Below are 19114 nucleotides of genomic sequence, written 5' to 3'. Positions count from 1 at the left end.
GAAGAGGGGGAGGGCACAGCCGGGGGGGGCTGGCACCCACTGGCACGCGCACCCCCACCCTGGGGAGACACTGCCACCTACCCGCCCACACCGGCTCCTTGCTGCCCCCTGCAGGCAGCCGTGGTGGCTGCCTCATGCACCCCATGGCAAAGGGGCAGCCGGCCCCCCAGAGCGGGGGATCGGACCAAGGATTGTGCCGGGGGGGTGTGGAGATATGCCCCCCCCCGCCCAGCAGCGCTTGCCCATCTACAGTGAGCAGCCCGGCAGCACCCAGGGACCCCCAAGTGGTGCTGTGGGACAGGGCAAGAGGGGGGGAGACAGACTGTGGGGTGGGGGGGTCCTCCTGGGCCCCTGAATAATGGGCTATGGGGCCTATGGCCTGATGTGCAAATAAAGAGGTTTATTTGAACAGACAGAGACACATCCTCCAGTTGTGGGGGGGGGAACCCGAGGGGGTCAGCCAACGGGGGATTGGCCTCGGGGTACAGCCACTCCCCTCCCAGAGCCAGGGAGAAAACCCAGGAGTCCTGGCTCCCAGCTACCCCACCCCCCGCTCTAACCACTAGACCCCACTCCCCTCCCAGAGCCAGGGAGAAAACCCAGGAGTCCTGGCTCCCAGCTACCCCACCCCCCGCTCTAACCACTAGACCCCACTCCCCTCCCAGAGCCAGGGAGAAAACCCAGGAGTCCTGGCTCCTAACTACCCCACCCCCCGCTCTAACCACTAGACCCCACTCCCCTCCCAGAGCCAGGGAGAAAACCCAGGAGTCCTGGCTCCCAGCCCCCCCCCCCCGCTCTAACCACTAGACCCCACTCCCCTCCCAGAGCTGCCTATCAGAGGGTAGCTGCATTTACGGAGACAACCCCACCGGGGTGGCGGGGGGCACAGGGTGGGTGGCGAATGGGCTGTTCGCCTCCGGCTGGGGGTGGGCTGTGCGGAGGGGTGGGACGCTGCGGGGTCCAGCTGCTGCCTCCTGCCAGCCACAAGGGGGCAGCACCAACACACAGCTTGGCAAAGGATTCAGCCCCCTCCCCGGCTGGGATAGAACCCAGGAGTCCTGGCTCCCAGACCCCCCCCCCGCTCTAACCACTACACCCCACTCCCCTCCCAGAGCCAGGAGCGAACCCAGGAGTCCTGGCTCCCACCCATCGCTCCCAGCGTGGCAGTGGGGTGGGGGATTTCAGGACCCCTCCCAGACACTTTGGTCATGGAGACCCCCCCCCAGATCCTGTTGTGGGGGGGGACCGGCCCCCACCACGGGACACGGCAGGCCATGCGAAGAACAAGCCATGGGGCAGGATGGCCACACCGGTTGGGGGGCCAGCGGGCATCCGGCCTGGGGCCGGCGGCGTCATCAAAGCGGGGAATTGCCCGGGGGCCGGAGCCGTCAGGGGCACGGCTACCAAGGGGGGGAGCCCGGCAGGATCTGGGGGCGCTGGCGGGGGGTGGCCTGAATGGGGGGCTGTCGTCTGGGGGGTCTCAGCAGGGTGGAAGACACGGGACGTCCCTGCACCGCTCGGCCCTGGGGGAGAGGGAGGGCAGGTGAACCCCCCAGGGCCGTTCGGCCAGGGCCTGAGCCCAGGGCTCGGCCCCGGGCGGGGGGATCGGGCTCCCCGTGGCCACGGGGGGAGCTCTGGCCCTGGCCCCCAGGGGGTCGGGGTGGGCCCAGCACTGGGCCATTCGAAGGGCAGCCTGGCCGGGGGTGGGGCCATCCGGGGCCCCTCCCGCCCCACGGCGCCCCCAGGAAACAACTTCCCCCCCGTCCCGCCTTCTGGCCCCTGGCGGAGCCCAGGGCTAGCACGGGGCGTCCCCCTCCTCTGGGACCCCGGGGGCTGTGCCCCCCCAGCCCCCCTTCCCCCTGTGACCCCTGCCCCACGCTCGCCCCTGCTCTCACCTCCTCCTCCTCCAGCCCCACCCCTCCCCCTCCCCCTCCCCCACTCTTACCCCTCCTCCAGCCCCCCCCTCTGGCCCAACCCTTCCCCACTATTACCCCTCCTCCAGCCCCACCCCTCCCCTGCCCTCCCCCTCCCCCACTATTACCCCTCCTCCAGCCCCACCCCTCCCCTGCCCTCCCCCTCTGGCCCAACCCTTCCCCCCAGCCTCCCCCCTCCCCCCTCCCCCACTCTTACCCCTCCTCTTGCCCCATCCCTCCCCGAGCACTGCCCCTCCCCCACTATTACCCCTCCCCCACCTCCTCTCGTCCCACCCCTCCCCCCACTATTACCCCTCCTCTTTCCCCATTCCTCCCCCCCATTACTCCTCCCCCTCCCCCACTATTACCCCTCTTCTCGCCCCATCCCCGCCCCTCCCCCATTCTCTCTCTCCCCCCCCACTTCCATCCCTCAGTCCCGCCCCCTCACTCCCGGCTCTGACGCTCCGCGCAGGCTCCAGACACGTGTCCCGTCCCCCGCCCCAGTTCTCCGGGAGGCCCCGGCGCCGCCGCGATCAGCTGGGCGAGGGGCGAGTGGGGCGGGGGGCAGAGGGGCGGGGTAGGAGCGAGGGGGTGAGGAGGCTAGAAGGGGGGGATGGGCTAGGAGGGGGGGGAGGGGGCAGCAGGGAGGGGCCCGTCCCCAGCCTGGGGGGGGGGGGTCTCAGGACGCTGCCAACCGCTTGCAGCGCAGCGGACACCCCGGCTTGGATCCTGCGGGCAGGAAGGTGAGTGAGGCGGTGGGAGCCAGGACTCCTGGGTTCCCTCTCTGGCTGAAGGGGCGTGGCTAGAGCGGTGTGTGTGTGTGGGGGTGTTTGGGAGTCAGGACTCCTGGGTTCTCTGTATGGCTGGAGGAGGGGGGAGCGGGGTCTAGTGGTTAGAGCGGTGGGAGGGGGTGTTTGGGAGTCAGGACTCCTGGGTTCTCTGTATGGCTGGAGGAGGGGGGAGCGGGGTCTAGTGGCTAGAGCGGTGTGTGTGGGGGGGTGTTTGGGAGTCAGGACTCCTGGGTTCTCTGTATGGCTGGAGGAGGGGGGAGCGGGGTCTAGTGGTTAGAGCGGGGGGGGGGGGTGTTTAGGAGTCAGGACTCCTGGGTTCTCTGTATGGCTGGAGGAGGGGGGAGCGGGGGCCTAGTGGTTAGAGAGGGGGGTGGGGTTGTTTGGGAGCCAGGACTCCTGGGTTCTCTCCCCGGCTCGGGGAGCTGACAGGCGGTGTGTTTCCCCAGCCCATCGATATTCTTTGTATTGAGATTCCAGCCCCCGGGGGAGCCTGTCTCTCAGGGGCTGATGGGATGGGGGGGGGGGCAGCGCCGGGGCTGGGATCCCCAGGGGGAGGGGGGAGGCTCCCTGGGCCGTCTGTGATCGATGGGTGCTGAGTGCGGGGTGGGGGTGGGGCCCAGATGGGTAGGGGGGTGTAGCGGGGGAAGGGGCTGGGAGCCAGGACTCCAGGGGTCCTTGGGAGCAGTGAAGGGTCTAGTGGGTTGGAGCCTCCCCATTCTAACCCACTAGCCCCCCCCCGAGCCTGGGAGAGAACCCAGGAGTCCTGGCTCCCAGCCCCCCCCGCTCTAACCACTAGACCCCACTCCCCTCCCAGAGCCGGGGATGGAACCCAGGCATCCTGAGTACCAAGGTTCTGCTCTGCCCACCTCCCCCCTCTGCTCTATCTGAGTCCAGGTGCGGGGAAGGTCACAGCCCCCAGAGCGTCTCCTGGGAGCCAGGGAGTAAAGGTCCCTGGCGGGGGACGTGTTTGCCAGGCACAAGCGGGCAGCTGGCCTCCGGACTCCTGGGTTCTATTCCGCCTCTTCCATCCTTCCCAGCCTCAGTTTCCCCAGAGGTACAGCGAGCCTGCTTTGATCTGTGGGGCAGGGACTGCGTGCTGCTGTGGGGCTGGGCAGCGCCCGGCCGGGGGGCCCCGTTCTGGGTCAGGGGCTGTGGAGAGCCTGGGGCGATTGGGGACGGTGGGGGGCTGATCTGGGTTAGGGGTGGGGCTGTGACGTCCCTGGGTTCCCTCCCCAGCCCTGTGAGGGGAGTGGGGCCTATTGGTTAGAGCTGGGGGGCTGGGGGCAGGACTCCTGGGTTCCATCCCTGGCTCTGGGAGGGGAGTGGGGGCTAGTGGTTAGAGCGGGCGGTGGGGGAGACCGGATCTCTTCCTTCCTCTCACTCCCTGGGAGTCTGAGATGTCTCCACCCCCCCCCCCATGCCGGGGTGCTGGATTGTGACCTCAGCAGCGCATCGGGGTGAGGTCACTGCGGAGCTGGGGCTGGACCGGCTGGTGCTGGCAGGTCTGGGCCCATTGGCAGTGCCCAGGTACGGCAGGTGCCCGTGACCCCCCCCCGGCTCTGTCCCCGGGGAGGGGGCCTCTCTCTGCCCCCCCCCCCAACCGGCCGGAGTCAGGCCAGGAGCTCCCTCTGCGGTGCTGGGGCCAAAGGGCTAACGGGGGACACTGGGGGTTGGGGGCAGGGGGCGTTCGGTCCCGGGGCTGGCGCCGGGTCCGCGGGCGAGAGGGAGGTTGGTCCGGGGGGGCTGGGGGCAGAGAGGAGGCTGAGGAAAGGGGCAGAAAACCTGCCCCAGAGTGAGAGGCGCCGGGAGCCCCAGCTCTGCTGATCCCCACGGGGCAGGGGGGGGCGGGCTGAGCCCGGCGGCAGGTCCCTACGCACAATTCTGCACCCGTGGGCTCGGCAGCCAGGCTGGGCTGGAGCCAGGCTGTAAATATGGGGCTGGCTCTGACCAGGGAGGGGAATGACCCCACGGACGAGTCCCCAGCGTAGGCGGGACGGGGAAGTGGTGGAGGTGTGGGGCCTGCGTATCCAGGGACCCCTCTGGGGTGGGGTGCGGGGGCTGGGTGTCCGGGGACCCCTCTGGGGTGGGGTGTGGGGGCTGGATATATGGGGACCCCTCTGTGGTGAGTCGTGGGGGCTGGGTGTCCAGGGACCCCTCTGGGGTGAGTCGCGGGAGCTGGATATATGGGGACCCCTCTGGGGTGGGGTGCGGGGGCTGGGTGTCCAGGGACCCCTCTGGGGTGAGTCGTGGGGGCTGGGTGTCCGGGGACCCCTCTGTGGTGTGTCGTGGGGGCTGGGTGTCCAGGGACCCCTCTGGGGTGAGTCGCGGGGGCTGGATATATGGGGACCCCTCTGGGGTGGGGTGCGGGGGCTGGGTGTCCGGGGACCCCTCTGGGGTGGGGCGCGGGGGCTGGATATATGGGGACCCCTCTGGGGTGGGGTGCGGGGGCTGGGTGTCTGGGGCTCTCCCCAGAGCCTTAGGGGGGGTTAGTCGCCTGACTCCCAGCCCCCCCTTAGCACCGGGGTAGGACCCAGGCGTCCTGGCATGTCAGTGCCCCCCCCCGACGGCCCCTCTCTCTCTGCCCCAGCGCCCGCTAGCGCCCCCCAGCCATGGCGGAGGCTCACCAGGCCGTGGCCTTCCAGTTCACGGTCTCGCCCGAGGGGGTCGACCTGCGGCTCAGCCATGCGGCCCTGAAGCAGGTCTACCTGGCCGGCCTGCGCTCCTGGAAGAAGAAAATCACCCGGCTCCGGGTATGGGGGAGACCCCACTGGGGCTGGGGAGGAGCTGTGGGGTCTGACTGTGGGGTGGGGGGGGAGATTGAGGGGCAGGGGGCTGGGAGTTACCCAAGAGGTCAGACTGGGGCAGAGATTGCGGGCTGGGGGGGTGAGGAGTCAGACTGTGGGGCTGGGGGTTAGAGGGGGAACTGGGGGGTCAGACTGAGAAGCAGGGATCTGGGGGGTGTTGGGGGGTCAGAGTGAGGAGCAGGGATCTGGGGGGAGGTAATAAGGTAATAATTGGAGATATACCCATCTCCTAGAACTGGAAGGGACCTTGAAAGGTCATCGAGTCCAGCCCCTGCCTTCACTGGCAGGACCAATTTTTGCCCCAGATCCCTAAGTGGTCCCCTCAAGGATTGAACTCACAACCCTGGGTTTAGCAGGCCAATGCTCAAACCACTGAGCTATCCCTGCCCCCTTCCCTCAGCTCCAAACTGGGAGTTGGGGGGTCAGACTGAGGTGCAGGGATCTGGGGGGAGTCGGGGGTCAGAGTGAGGAGCGGGGAGCTGGGGGCTGGGGGGAGCTGGGGGGTCAGAGTGAGGAGGAGGAATCTGGGGGCTGGGGGGAGTCGGGGGTCAGAGTGAGGAGCAGGGATCTGGGGGCTGGGGGGAGTCGGGGCTCAGAGTGAGGAGCAGGGATCTGGGATCTGGGGGGACCTGGGGGGTCAGAGTGAGGAGCAGGGATCTGGGGGCTGGGGGGACCTGGGGGGTCAGAGTGAGGAGCAGGGATCTGGGGGCTGGGGGAGCTGGCGGGTCAGAGTGAGGAGCAGGGAGGTGGGGGCTGGGGGGACCTGGGGGGTCAGAGTGAGGAGCAGGGATCTGGGGGCTGGGGGAGCTGGGGGGTCAGAGTGAGGAGCAGGGAGCTGGGGGGTCAGAGTGAGGAGCAGGGATCTGGGGGGAGCTGGGGGGTCTGAGTGAGGAGCAGGGATCTGGGGGGAGCTGGGGGGTCAGAGTGAGGAGCAGGGATCTGGGGGCTGGGGGAGCTGGGGGGTCAGAGTGAGGAGCAGGGATCTGGGGGCTGGGGGGTCAGAGTGAGGAGCAGGGATCTGGGGGGAGCTGGGGGGTCAGAGTGAGGAGCAGGGATCTGGGGGGTCAGAGTGAGGAGCAGGGATCTGGGGGGAGCTGGGGGGTCAGAGTGAGGCGCAGGGATCTGGGATCTGGGGGGAGCTGGGGGGTCAGAGTGAGGAGCAGGGATCTGGGGGGTCAGAGTGAGGAGCAGGGATCTGGGGGCTGGGGGGAGCTGGGGAGTCAGAGTGAGGAGCAGGGATCTGGGGGCTGGGGGAGCTGGGGGGTCAGAGTGAGGAGCAGGGATCTGGGGGCTGGGGGGAGCTGGGGAGTCAGAGTGAGGCGCTGGGATCTGGGGGCTGGGGGGTGTTGGGGGGTCAGAGTGAGGAGCAGGGATCTGGGGGCTGGGGGGTGTTGGGGGGTCAGAGTGAGGAGCAGGGATCTGGGGGCTGGGGGGAGCTGGGGGGTCAGAGTGAGGAGCAGGGATCTGGGAGCTGGGGGGAGCTGGGGGGTCAGAGTGAGGACCAGGGATCTGAGGGGAGCTGGGGGGTCAGAGTGAGGAGCAGGGATCTGGGGGGAGCTGGGGAGTCAGAGTGAGGAGCAGGGATCTGGGGGGAGCTGGGGGGTCAGAGTGAGGAGCAGGGATCTGGGGGGAGTTGGGGGGGTCAGACCTGGGATCAGGGAGCTGGGGGGGAGGAGCTGGGCTCTGGCCTGGCCCCGTGCTGCTTCCCCTCCCCCGCTGACCCCCGTCTCCCCCCACAGAACAGCCTGGTGACGGGCGTGTTCCCCGCCAGCCCGGCCAGCTGGCTGGTCATGGCCGCAGCCATCCTGGCCAGCCAGGCCTCCCGCCTCGACCCCTCCATGGGGCTCATCGGCAAGATCAAGGAGCACCTGCCCGCCAGGTGGGGGGGTATGGGGGGCAGGGCCAGGGATACGTGTGGGGCTGGGGGAGGGAGGCTGGGCTGGGGGCTCAGGGGCACTGGGGAGGGCATAGGGGGGCAGGGCCAGGGATATGTGTGGGGCTGGGGGAGGGAGGCTGGGCTGGGGGCTCAGGGGCACTGGGGAGGGCATAGGGGGGCAGGGCCAGGGATACGTGTGGGGCTGGGGGAGGGAGGCTGGGCTGGGGGCTCAGGGGCACTGAGGAGGGCCTGGGGGGCAGGGCCAGGGGGCTGAGGGAAGGGGGCTGGGGGTGTTGGGGGGACTGGGGGGGTCAGGGGGCAGGGCCAGGGGGCATTTGGGGCTGAGGGAAGGGGGCTGTGCTGGGGGTGTTTGGGGGAGAGGGAGGCGGTGCTGGGGGGCACAGAGGAGGGCAGGGCTGGGGGGCAGGGCCAGGGGGTGTGTGGGGCTGAGGAAGGGGGCTGGGCTGGGGGGCTCGGGAGCACTGGGGGGCAGGGCCAGGGGGCGTGTGGGGCTGAGGGAAGGGAGCTGGGCAGGGGTGTTTGGGGGAGAGGGAGGCGGTGCTGGGGGGCACAGAGGAGGGCAGGGCTGGGGGGCAGGGCCAGGGGGCGTGTGGGGCTGAGGGAAGGGGGCTGGGGGTGTCGGGGGGGCAGGGCCAGGGATACGTGTGGGGCTGGGGGAGGGAGGCTGGGCTGGGGGCTCAGGGGCACTGGGGAGGGCATGGGGGGCAGGGCCAGGGATATGTGTGGGGCTGGGGGAGGGATGCAGGGCTGGGGGGCTCGGGGGCACGGAGGAGGGCCTGGGGGGCAGGGCCAGGGGGCTGAGGGAAGGGGGCTGTGCGGGGGGGCTTGGGGGCACTGGGGAGGGCATCGGGGGGCAGAGCCAGGGGGCGTGTGGGGCTGAGGGAAGGGGGCTGGGGGGGTCGGGGGGGCAGGGCCAGGGGGCGTGTGGGGCTGAGGGAAGGGGGCTGGGGGGGTCGGGGGGCAGGGCCAGGGGGCGTGTGGGGCTGAGGGAAGGGGGCTGGGGGGGTCGGGGGGGCAGGGCCAGGGGGCGTGTGGGGCTGAGGGAAGGGGGCTGGGCTGGGGGTGTTTGGGGGGGAGGGAGGCAGGGCTGGGAGGCTCGGGGGGGTCACCGGAGAGGGGGTGGCCCCCCCACTGACCCCGCCCCGCCCCCCGCAGCGCGTACCTGTCGGAGCCGGCCCGGGCGGGGCTGGGGGCTCTGGCCTTCGCCACCCTGCTGTGGCTGGGGCTGGTGGTGACCATGCGGGGGGCCCTGCGGGCTCTGCTCTGCTACCACGGCTGGATGGGCGAGGAGCACGGGCGCCCCTCCCACGCCACCAAGTGCTGGCTGGTAGGTGCGGGGCCCGGGGGGGCTGGGACGTGCTGGGGGCCCCGGGGGGGCTGGGACGTGCCGGGCCCCGGGGGGCTGGGACGTGCTGGGGGCCCCGGGGGGACTGGGACGTGCTGGGGGGGCTGGGACGTACCGGGGGCCCGGGGGGGCTGGGACGTGCTGGGGGCCCCGGGGGGACTGGGACGTGCTGGGGGGGCTGGGACGTACCGGGGGCCCGGGGGGGCTGGGACGTGCTGGGGGGGGCTGGGACGTGCCAGGGCCCCGGGGGGGCTGGGACATGCTGGGGGCCCCGGGGGGGGGGTGGTACCTTCTGGGGGACCCCATGGGCGGGGGCTGGGATGTGCCAGGGGCCCCGGGGCCATGTGGGGGGCTGCTATGTCCTGAGGCTGCGGGGGGGGGGGGCTGGTACCTTCTGGGGGACCCCATGGGCGGGGGCTGGGATGTGCTAGGGGCCTTGGGGCCATGTGGGGGGTGGTACATCCTGGGGCTGCAGGTGGGGGGGCTGGTCCCTTCTGGGGGGCCCCATGGGGGGCTGCGATGGGCCACAGGGGGTGCCCCCATGCTGCTGTGGCTCAGGCCTGGCATGTACCATGGTGTGGGGGGGCAGGAGCTAGGATGGGGGGGCTGAAACTATCCGGGGGGGGGCTCGCTCCCCGGCTGGCCAGTTGGGGGTCACTGCTCTGCCCCCCCAGGCGCTGGTGAAGATCTTTGCCGGCCGCAGGCCCATGCTGTACAGCTACCAGGCCTCCCTGCCACGGCTCCCCGTGCCCCCCGTCAGCGACACGGTGCAGCGGGTGAGCGACCGCGGGGGGGGGGGAGAACCTGGGGAAGGGGGGGCTGGGTTCTCGGAGGGGGGCTGGTGGCTGGGGGGAATCCTGGGGCGGGGGTCTGGACTGCCGTGGGGGCTGGTGGAGGGGGGAAGTTGGGGGGGTCCTGGGAAGGGGGGTTCTGGGGGACTGGCGCTGGTGGAGGGGGAGTCGGGGGGGGAGTTGGGGGGGTTTGGGAAGGGGGGTTCTGGGGGACTGGCGCTGGTGGAGGGGGAGGTCCGGGGGGGGAGCTGGGGGGGGTGGGGGACGGGGGGGTGTGGGGGCCTGGCGCTGGTGGAGGGGGAGTCCGGGGGGGGAGTTGGGGGGGGTCTGGGAAGGGGTGGTCTGGGGGACTGGCACTAGAGGAGGGCCAGTCCGGGGGGGGAGTTGGGGGGGGTCTGGGAAGGGGGGTTCTGGGGGACTGGCACTGGTGGAGGGGGAGTCCGGGGGGGGACTGGGGGGGGGTCTGGGAAGGGGGGGTCTGGGGGACTGGCGCTGGTGGAGGGGGAGTCCGGGGGGGGAGTTGGGGGGGGTCTGGGAAGGGGGGGTCTGGGGGACTGGCGCTGGTGGAGGGGGATGCCGGGGGGGGAGTTGGGGGGGGTCTGGGAAGGGGGGGTCTGGGGGACTGGCGCTGGTGGAGGGGGAGTCCGGGGGGGGAGTTGGGGGGGTGCCGGGGGGGCTGGGGGCAGTGGAGCTGACACTCCCTGGTTTGGGGGGGTCTCCCCCCGGCTTTGCCCCCTCCAGTACCTGGAGTCGATGCGCCCCCTGCTGTCGGACTCGCACTTCCAGCGCGCGGCCGCCCTGGGCCGGGACTTCGAGCGCTCGCTGGGCCCCCGGCTGCAGTGGTACCTGACCCTCAAGTCCTGGTGGGCCACCAACTACGTGAGTGAGCCGGGCCGGGGGGGCCCCGTGCTGGGGGGGACTCGGGGGGGCCCCGTGCTGCGAGGGGGTGGGGGGCTCAGTGGGGGGGCACCGTGCTGGGGGGGGCTCAGTGGGGGGGTTGTGCTGGGAGGCAGTGGGAGGCTGGGGGGGCTCGTGCTGCAGGAGGGGCGTGGGGGGGTCTCTGACTCCCTTTACCCTTGTCCCCCCCCCAGGTGAGCGACTGGTGGGAAGAATACGTTTACCTGCGGGGCCGGGGCCCCCTGATGGTTAACAGCAACTACTACGCCATGGTGGGTCCTTTCGGGGGGGGCGTACGGGGGCCCCCTCCCTGTACTCTGCTCTGGCCCCGTGGGGGGGCGTGTGGGCCCCCCCTCCCTGTACTCTGCTCTGGCCCCGTGGGGGGGCATATGGGGGCCCCCGCTCCTTGTACCTTGCTCTGGCCCTGTGGGGGGGGGGGATACGGGTGCCCCCGTTCCTTGTACCTTGCTCTGGCCCCGTGGGGGGGGGGCATATGGGGGCCCCACTCCCTGTACCCTGGTCTGGCCCCGGGGGGGGGGCGTACGGGGGCCCCACTCCCTGTACCCTGCTCTGGCCCCGTGGGGGGGCGTACGGGGGCCCCCCTCCCTGTACCCTGCTCTGGCCCCGTGGGGGGGCGTACGGGGGTCCCCCATGTATAGCCCGGTCCCTAACCCCCTTCTCCCCCCCCCGCCCCCAGGATTTCCTGTACGTCACCCCGACCCCCCTGCAGGCCGCCCGGGCGGGGAACGTGGTTCATGCCGTGCTGCTCTACCGGCGGCTGCTGAACCGCGAGCAGATCAAACCGGGGCGGGGGGGCTGGGGGGGGCATCCGACGGGGGGGGCGCCTGGCCAAGGGGGGCGGTCGGGGGCAGAGAGGGGAGGGGCCTCGGCAGGGGGCTGTGCCGTGAGGGGGCTGGGGTGTCTCTGGGGGGCGGGTCTCCCCTGGCATGGGGCAGGGGGCTGCGTTATGGGGGGGGCTCTCAGGGGTGATGGATTCCCTCCCTGCCCCCCCAGCTGATGATCCAGGGCACCCTGCCCATGTGCTCGGCGCAGTACGAACGCATGTTCAACACCACCCGTGTCCCTGGAGTGGAGGCAGGTAGGACCCCCCCGGCCCCCCCTCCCCGGCGAGGGGGGGTCACCTCCCACTGAACCCCTGGGGTGAAAGCTTTGCACCAGATTAAATACCCTGGAGACAGCACGTACACCCCCCCTTACAGCTGGGGGGCCTTGCAGTGGGGTGACCCCCAGAGTGGGGTGGGGGGCCCAGTGGGGGGTTCAGTGGGGTGACCCCCTGGGAGAGGCTGAGGGGACCCAGTGTCGGGGGGGTCTCAGAGTGGGGTGACCCCCAGAGAGGGGTGGGGGGATCTCTGGGGGGCTGGATGTGAACTGGGGTGGGCTGCTGCAGGAGGGGAGGGGTTGGTGCCGGGTGTTTTGCCCGGGGGGAGGGGACGGCCAAGGGGCGGCCCCGGCCCCCACACCCCGCTCCCCCCCCAGATTCGCTGCAGCACCGGCGGGACAGCCGGCACATCGCTGTTTTCCACGCCGGCCGCTTCTTCCGCGTGGGGCTGTACCATGGGGGGCGGCTGCTGGGCCCCCGCGAGCTGCAGGCCCAGTTCCAGCGGATCCTGGACGACCCCGCGCCCCCCGCGCCCGGCGAGGAGACCCTGGCCGCCCTGACCGCCGGGCCCCGGTGAGAGCGGGGGGGGGGGCAGGGGGGAACCTAGGGGGAGGGGGGATGGGACCTATGGGGGTGGGGGCAGGTGGGGGGGACCTGGGGGATGGGACCGGGGAGAGGGACGGGAGACAAGTGGGGGGAGGCTGAATGGGAGCTGGTGGGGGGATCCGGGCACCCAGTGGGGCGGGGGGGGCAGGGGCAGCGCTGGCCGGGCTGACCCCCCCCCTCCCCGCAGGGAGCCGTGGGCCCGGGCCCGCCGGACGTACTTCGGGTCGGGCCGGAACCAGGACTCGCTCCGGGCGGTGGAACAAGCTGCCTTTTTCCTGACGCTGGACACCACGGAGCAGGGGCTGCTGGGCCCCGAGCCGGGCCGGGCGCTGGATCGATACGCCAAGGCCCTGCTGCACGGGCAGTGCCACGACAGGTGGGGGACCCCGCCCCCCCGAACCACCCCCCGAGCCCCCCAACTCCCCCCCCACCCGCTACGCCAAGGCCCTGCTGCACGGGCAGTGCCACGACAGGTGGGGGACCCCGCCCCCCGAACCCCCCGAGCCCCCCAACTCCCCCCCCGCTCCGCCAAGGCCCTGCTGCACGGGCAGTGCCACGACAGGTGGGGGACCCCGCCCCCCCAAACTCCCCCCGAACCCCCCACCCCCCCCCCCACCCGCTCCGCCAAGGCCCTGCTGCACGGGCAGTGCCACGACAGGTGGGGGACCCCGCCCCCCCGAACTCCCCCCGAACCCCCCAACTCCCTCCCCACCCGCTCCGCCAAGGCCCTGCTGCACGGGCAGTGCCACGACAGGTGGGGGACCCCGCCCCCCCAAACCCCCTCCGTGCCCCCCCCGAGCCCCCCAACTCCTCCCCCACCCGCTCCGCCAAGGCCCTGCTGCACCGGCAGGGCCACGACAGGTGGGGGACCCCGCCCCCCCGCCCCCCCCGACCCCCCCCCGAGCCCCCCAACTCCCCCCCCACCCGCTCCGCCAAGGCCCTGCTGCACGGGCAGTGCCACGACAGGTGGGGGACCCCGGCCCCCCGAACCCCCCCCGAACCCCCCAACTCCCCCCCCACCCGCTCCGCCAAGGCCCTGCTGCACGGGCAGTGCCACGACAGGTGGGGGACCCCGGCCCCCCGAACCCCCCCCGAACCCCCCAACTCCCCCCCCACCCGCTCCGCCAAGGCCCTGCTGCACGGGCAGTGCCACGACAGGTGGGGGACCCCGCCCCCCCGAGCCCCCCAACTCCCCCCCCCCCCGCTCCGCCAAGGCCCTGCTGCACGGGCAGTGCCACGACAGGTGGGGGACCCCGCCCCCCCGAGCCCCCCAACTCCCCCCCCCGGTCCGCCAAGGCCCTGCTGCACGGGCAGGGCCACGACAGGTGGGGGACCCCGGCCCCCCAAGCCCCTCCCTGACCTCCCAACTCTCCCCCCCCACCTGCTCCACCTGAAGACCCCCCCCACAATCCCGCCAGCCTCCTCCCTGGCAGCTCTGGTGAGATCCCCCCCCACGAATAACCCCCGTTTCCCTCCCCAGGCCCCCTATGACAGGTGGGTGGGGGTGGCAGCCCCCAGCCCTTCTGGGCCCCCCCCTAACTCCCACCACTGATTGGCCCCAGGCCCCAGTACCTCCCAGCTCCTCCCACCTTCCCTGCCCCCCCCCAGGACCCCCAGCAGGGAGGTGCCCCCCTGAGGACTCCCGCAATCCTCCAGTCACTCCAGGGTCCCTCCTCGGTCTCCATGGCGGGGGGGGGGGGGACCCTGCAGCGCCCCCTCCCCTGGACCCCGGCTGGCCTGCCCGCCCCCGGCCATGCGCCCCCCTCCCCAGGTCTGGGCCTCACCCCATGGCTGCCCCCTTGCAGGTGGTTTGACAAATCCTTCACCCTGATCGTCTTCCGCAACGGCAAGATCGGCCTGAACGCGGAGCACTCCTGGGCCGACGCCCCCGTCATGGGCCACCTCTGGGAGGTACGCCCGGACGCCTGGGTTCCCGCCCTGCTCCGGGGGGCGGGGTGGGGGAGCTGGGAGCCTGGATGCCTGGGTTCCCTCCGCTCCAGGGGTGGGGGAGGTGGGAGGCCGGATGCCTGGGTTCCCTCCCTGCTCCGAGGGGCGGGGTGGGGGAGCTGGGAGCCTGGATGCCTGGGTTCCCTCCCCATTCCAGGGGTTGGGGTGGGGGAGGTGGGAGGCCGGACGCCTGGGTTCTCAGCTGCCTGCGTCTCCCCCGTCGCCCGCAGTACACGCTGGCCACAGACGTCTTCCAGCTGGGCTACGGCGCGGACGGTCACTGCAAGGGGGAGCTGGACCCCAGCATCCCCCCACCCCAAAAACTGCAGTGGGAGATCCCCGAGGAGGTGAGCGGGGCGGGGCCTGGGCACGGGGGGAGGGGCTGAGAGTGGGGTGTGTGGGGCGAGGGGGGCTGGTCTCAAAGGAGGATGGAGCCAAAAGAAGGTGGGGGTGGGGCCTGGGGTGGGGCGGAGCCAAATGAAAGCAGGGGCGGGGGCTGGGGTGGAGCCAATGGAAGGTGGGCGGGGCCTGCGGTGGTGAAGCCAAATAAAGATGGGGTGGGGCCAAAGGAAAATGGGCGGGGCCTGAGTGTGGGTGGAGCCAAAGGAATGGGGGCGGGGGGCGTTTTGGGGGCAGCTTTCTGGTCTGACACGCGCCCTCCATGCCCCCCCCCCCCAGTGCCGGCGGGTGATCCAGGGCTCCCTGCGGGCGGCCCAGGCCCTGGCCGACGACGTCGACTTCCACACGTTCGCCTTCAAGGACTTCGGCAAGGGGCTGATCAAGAAATGCCGCACCAGCCCCGACAGCTTCATCCAGCTGGCCCTGCAGCTGGCGCACTTCCGGGTACGGCCCCTGCCCCACGGCCTGCCCCTGCCCCACAGCCTGCCCCACGGCCAGCCCCTGCCCCACAGCCTGCCCCAGCCCCGACAGCTTCATCCAGCTGGCCCTGCAGCTGGCGCACTTCCGGGTACGGCCCCTGCCCCACGGCCTGCCCCTGCCCCACGGCCTGCCCCTGCCCCACGGCCTGCCCCAGCCCCGACAGCTTCATCCAGCTGGCCCTGCAGCTGGCGCACTTCCGGGTACGGCCCTGCCCCACGGCCTGCCCCACGGCCAGCCCCTGCCCCACGGCCTGCCCCTGCCCCACAGCCTGCCCCAGCCCCGACAGCTTCATCCAGCTGGCCCTGCAGCTGGCGCACTTCCGGGTACGGCCCCCGCCCCACGGCCTGCCCCACGGCCGGCCCCTGCCCCACGGCCTGCCCCTGCCCCACAGCTTCATCCAGCTGGCCCTGCAGCTGGCGCACTTCCGGGTACGGCCCTGCCGCACGGCCTGCCCCTGCCCCACGGCCTGCCCCACGGCCTACCCCCGCCCCACGGCCTGCCCCACGGCCTGCCCCTGCCCCACAGCCTGCCCCAGCCCCGACAGCTTCATCCAGCTGGCCCTGCAGCTGGCGCACTTCCGGGTACGGCCCTGCCCCACGGCCTGCCCCACGGCCTGCCCCTGCCCCACGGCCTGCCCCATGGCCTGCCCCTGCCCCACGGCCTGCCCCTGCCCCACAGCCTGCCCCAGCCCCGACAGCTTCATCCAGCTGGCCCTGCAGCTGGCGCACTTCCGGGTACGGCCCCCGCCCCACGGCCTGCCCCCGCCCCACGGCCTGCCCCTGCCCCACGGCCTGCCCCTGCCCCACAGCCTGCCCCAGCCCCGACAGCTTCATCCAGCTGGCCCTGCAGCTGGTGCACTTCCGGGTACGGCCCTGCCCCACGGCCTGCCCCACGGCCTGTCCCTGCCCCACAGCCTGCCCCACGGCCAGCCCCTGCCCCACAGCCTGCCCCAGCCCCGACAGCTTCATCCAGCTGGCCCTGCAGCTGGCGCACTTCCGGGTACGGCCCTGCCCCATGGCCTGCCCCTGCCCCACTGCCTGCCCCAGCCCCAACAGCTTACGGCCCCGCCCCACGGCCTGCCCCATGGCCTGCCTCAGCCCCACAGCCTGCCCCACGGCCTGCCCCTGCCCCACAGCCTGCCCCACAGCCTGCCCCAGCCCCGACAGCTTCATCCAGCTGGCCCTGCAGCTGGCGCACTTCCGGGTACGGCCCCTGCCCCACGGCCTGCCCCTGCCCCACAGCCTGCCCCACGGCCTGCCCCTGCCCCACAGCCTGCCCCACAGCCTGCCCCAGCCCCGACAGCTTCATCCAGCTGGCCCTGCAGCTGGCGCACTTCCGGGTACGGCCCCCGCCCCACGGCCTGCCCCACGGCCTGCCCCTGCCCCACGGCCTGCCCCTGCCCCACAGCCTGCCCCAGCCCCGACAGCTTCATCCAGCTGGCCCTGCAGCTGGCGCACTTCCGGGTACGGCCCCGCCCCACGGCCTGAGTGTGCCCCCCCCGGGGGGCCATGTCCCGGCGCCGGGCGAGGGGTCCCCGTCTAAGCCCCCCCCTTCCCCCGCAGGACAAAGGGAAGTTCTGCCTGACCTACGAGGCCGCCATGACGCGGCTGTTCCGCGAGGGGCGCACGGAGACCGTCCGCTCCTGCTCCATCGAGTCCTGCAACTTCGTCCGCGCCATGACGGACTCCGCCCAGAGCGTGAGTCGGGGGAGCAGGGGCCTCCCACCTCGGGGGACCCGGCCGCAAAAGAGGGGTGGAGGCTGTGGGCGAGGGGTGAAGGGGGCAGGGGAGTCGGGGGGGCCGCCCCTGTCTGGATGAGCCGAGGCCCCCCCACTGCTTCCGGGGGGCTCCCGCCGGCGGGAGAGGCAGGTGGTGGAGCCGAACGCAGTGCGGAGAGAACTGCCGACGCTGCCTTCCCCGGCGCTCCCCGAGCCTCTGCCCGGCCAGCACTCTGCCCCCAAAGCCCTCGGCTTATCCCCAGCGTCGTGCCAGCTGCCTTTGGTCCGTCCCCTCACTCCCGCCTCCGTCCGTCCCCCCCAGGCCGCCCAGCGCCTGGCCCTGTTCCGTGTGGCGGCCGCCAAGCACCAGACCCTGTACCGCCGGGCCATGACGGGCGCGGGCATCGACCGACACCTCTTCTGCCTCTACGTGGTCTCCAAGTACCTGGGCGTGGACTCCCCCTTCCTCAGGGAGGTACGTGGGTGTGGGGGGGTGCTCAGGGGTGGGGCTTGAAGAGGGGGAGGGGCAATCTCCAGGAGGGGGCGGGGTTTGGGGGTACAGGGGCGGGGCAGTCTCTGGGCAGAACTTGGGAGACCAAGGAGGTGGGGCGATCTCAGGGAGGGGGTGTGGCTTGGGGTACCGGAGGGGCGGGGCTTGAAGAGGAGGGGCGATCACAAGGAGGGGCGGGGTTTGGGGCACAGGGGTGGAGCTTGAAGAGGGGGAGAGGCAATCTCCAGGAGGGGGTGGGGTTTGGGGCACAGGGGTGGGGCTTGAAGAGGGGGAGGGGCAATCTCCAGGAGGGGGCGGGGTTTGGGGCACAGGGGTGGGGCTTGAAGAGGGGGAGGGGCAATCTCCAGGAGGGGGTGGGGCTTGAAGAGGGGGAGGGGCAATCTCCAGGAGGGGGCGGGGTTTGGGGGTACAGGGGCGGGGCAGTCTCTGGGCAGAACTTGGGAGACCAAGGAGGTGGGGCGATCTCAGGGAGGGGGTGTGGCTTGGGGTGCCGGAGGTGCGGGGTTTGAAGAGGAGGGGCAATCACAAGGAGGGGGCGGGGTGGGCACAGACTGGGAGGATCCAGAGGGCGGGGCTGGGTGTGTGGGGTGGGGGTCCAGGGGCGGAGCTTGAATCAGGAAGGGGTGGGCCTTGCAGAAGGGGGTGGGTCTTTGGGGGCAGGGCGATCAGGACTGTGCCCCCCCCCCCGCCTTGCAGGTGCTGTCAGAGCCGTGGGGCCTGTCAACCAGCCAGACCCCCATCCAGCAGCTCGAGCTCTTCGACCTCAAGAAGCACCCGGACTACATCTCCTGCGGGGGCGGCTTCGGGCCGGTGAGTGCCGGACGCCTGGGTTCTCTCCCGGCTCGGGGAGGGGAGTGAGGGCTAGTGGTTAGAGCAGGGGGGGGCTGGGAGCCAGGACTCCTGGGTTCTCTCCCCGGCTCTGAGAGAGGAGTGGGGTCTAGTGGTTAGAGCAGGGAGGGCCTGGGAGCCAGGACTCCTGGGTTCTCTCCCTGGCTCGGGGAGGGGAGGGGAGAGGAGGCTGGTGGTTAGAGCAGGGAGGGGCTGGGAGCCAGGACTCCTGGGTTCTCTGCCCCCCAGGTGGACGATAACGGCTACGGGGTGTCGTACATCATCATCGGCGAAGACCTCATCACGTTTCACGTCTCCTGCAAGTTCTCTAGCCCTGAGACGGTGAGTGGTGGCCAGGGTGGGGGGTGGGAGGGGGCGCCAGCCTGTTCCCCGCCCCCCCGTCTATCCCTCCCCTTTCCCCCCCCATGGCAATAACCTCTCCCCCCCCCCAGCTAACCCGTCCCGTCTTCCCCCCCAGGACGCTCACCGCTTCGGGGCCAACATCCGGACAGCTCTGCTCGACCTCCGGGCTCTCTTCAACCTGCCCCCCAAGTAGCCTGAAGACGCGCTGCGGGCGGGGGGGGGGGCGGCTGGATTTCCCCCCCGCCCCAATAAAGCGATGGGGCACGGAGACCCCGCTAGGGCATGGGCTGTGTTTGTGTTCAGAGCCCCCCACTGGTGCGTCTGCGGGGGGGGAGCATAGGAGTGGGGGGCTGGGGTGACTCCCGGGGGGCGTTTCCCCATCCTGGCGCTGGCTGGTACAGCGGGGGGGGGCTGCTCGGGCTGGGTACAAAGCCCCCCCCTTCTGCTGACCCCCCCTTCCACAGAGCCTGACAGTTCAGCTACCCCATGGGCCCCCAGGAAATGGGGGGGGGAGACTTTGCCATTTTTATTCCCCCCCCCCACACAAAACGGGTTTTCAGCCAGGGCTGCAGCCATTGAGGGGGTGTCTACGGTAGCCCCCCCCAGTTGTTTGCTTTTGTGTTATTTTTAAAGGGGGACTGTGACTGTGGGGGGGGGGGAGGGAGGGCTGAGCCTGGCCTCGCTGGCTGCAACTGCGGCCAGGTA

The 19114-nt window shown here is 71.8% G+C and overlaps 1 protein-coding gene across 3 annotated transcripts; it reads left to right on the top strand.

The window, feature by feature from the left end:
* The first annotated feature begins 2544 nt into the window (after positions 1-2544).
* LOC123350425 (carnitine O-palmitoyltransferase 1, liver isoform-like) lies at positions 2545-19091 on the top strand. Of its 3 annotated transcripts, XM_044989017.1 has the most exons (20): positions 2580-2656; positions 3599-3758; positions 5292-5454; positions 7248-7387; positions 8561-8732; positions 9425-9526; positions 10283-10420; positions 10633-10710; positions 11136-11243; positions 11453-11537; positions 11936-12131; positions 12352-12540; positions 13970-14075; positions 14342-14458; positions 14790-14954; positions 16553-16687; positions 17030-17182; positions 17915-18028; positions 18296-18388; positions 18525-19091. In XM_044989017.1, the coding sequence occupies exons 3-20, from the start codon at positions 5314-5316 to the stop codon at positions 18600-18602; spliced, it is 2310 nt and encodes a 769-aa protein (XP_044844952.1). In that variant the 5' UTR covers positions 2580-2656; positions 3599-3758; positions 5292-5313; the 3' UTR covers positions 18603-19091. The 3 variants fall into 3 exon arrangements, with proteins under 3 accessions (XP_044844955.1, XP_044844952.1, XP_044844954.1); XM_044989020.1 differs by lacking the exon at positions 3599-3758 and having other exon boundaries at positions 2545-2656; positions 18525-19090; XM_044989019.1 differs by lacking the exons at positions 2580-2656; positions 3599-3758 and adding an exon at positions 4141-4231.
* The last annotated feature ends 23 nt before the right edge of the window (positions 19092-19114 follow it).

The sequence above is a fragment of the Mauremys mutica genome, chromosome 15 (genome assembly GCF_020497125.1).
Source record: "Mauremys mutica isolate MM-2020 ecotype Southern chromosome 15, ASM2049712v1, whole genome shotgun sequence".
NCBI lineage: Eukaryota > Metazoa > Chordata > Testudines > Geoemydidae > Mauremys > Mauremys mutica.
This window is presented reverse-complemented; position numbering and strand designations above follow the sequence as displayed.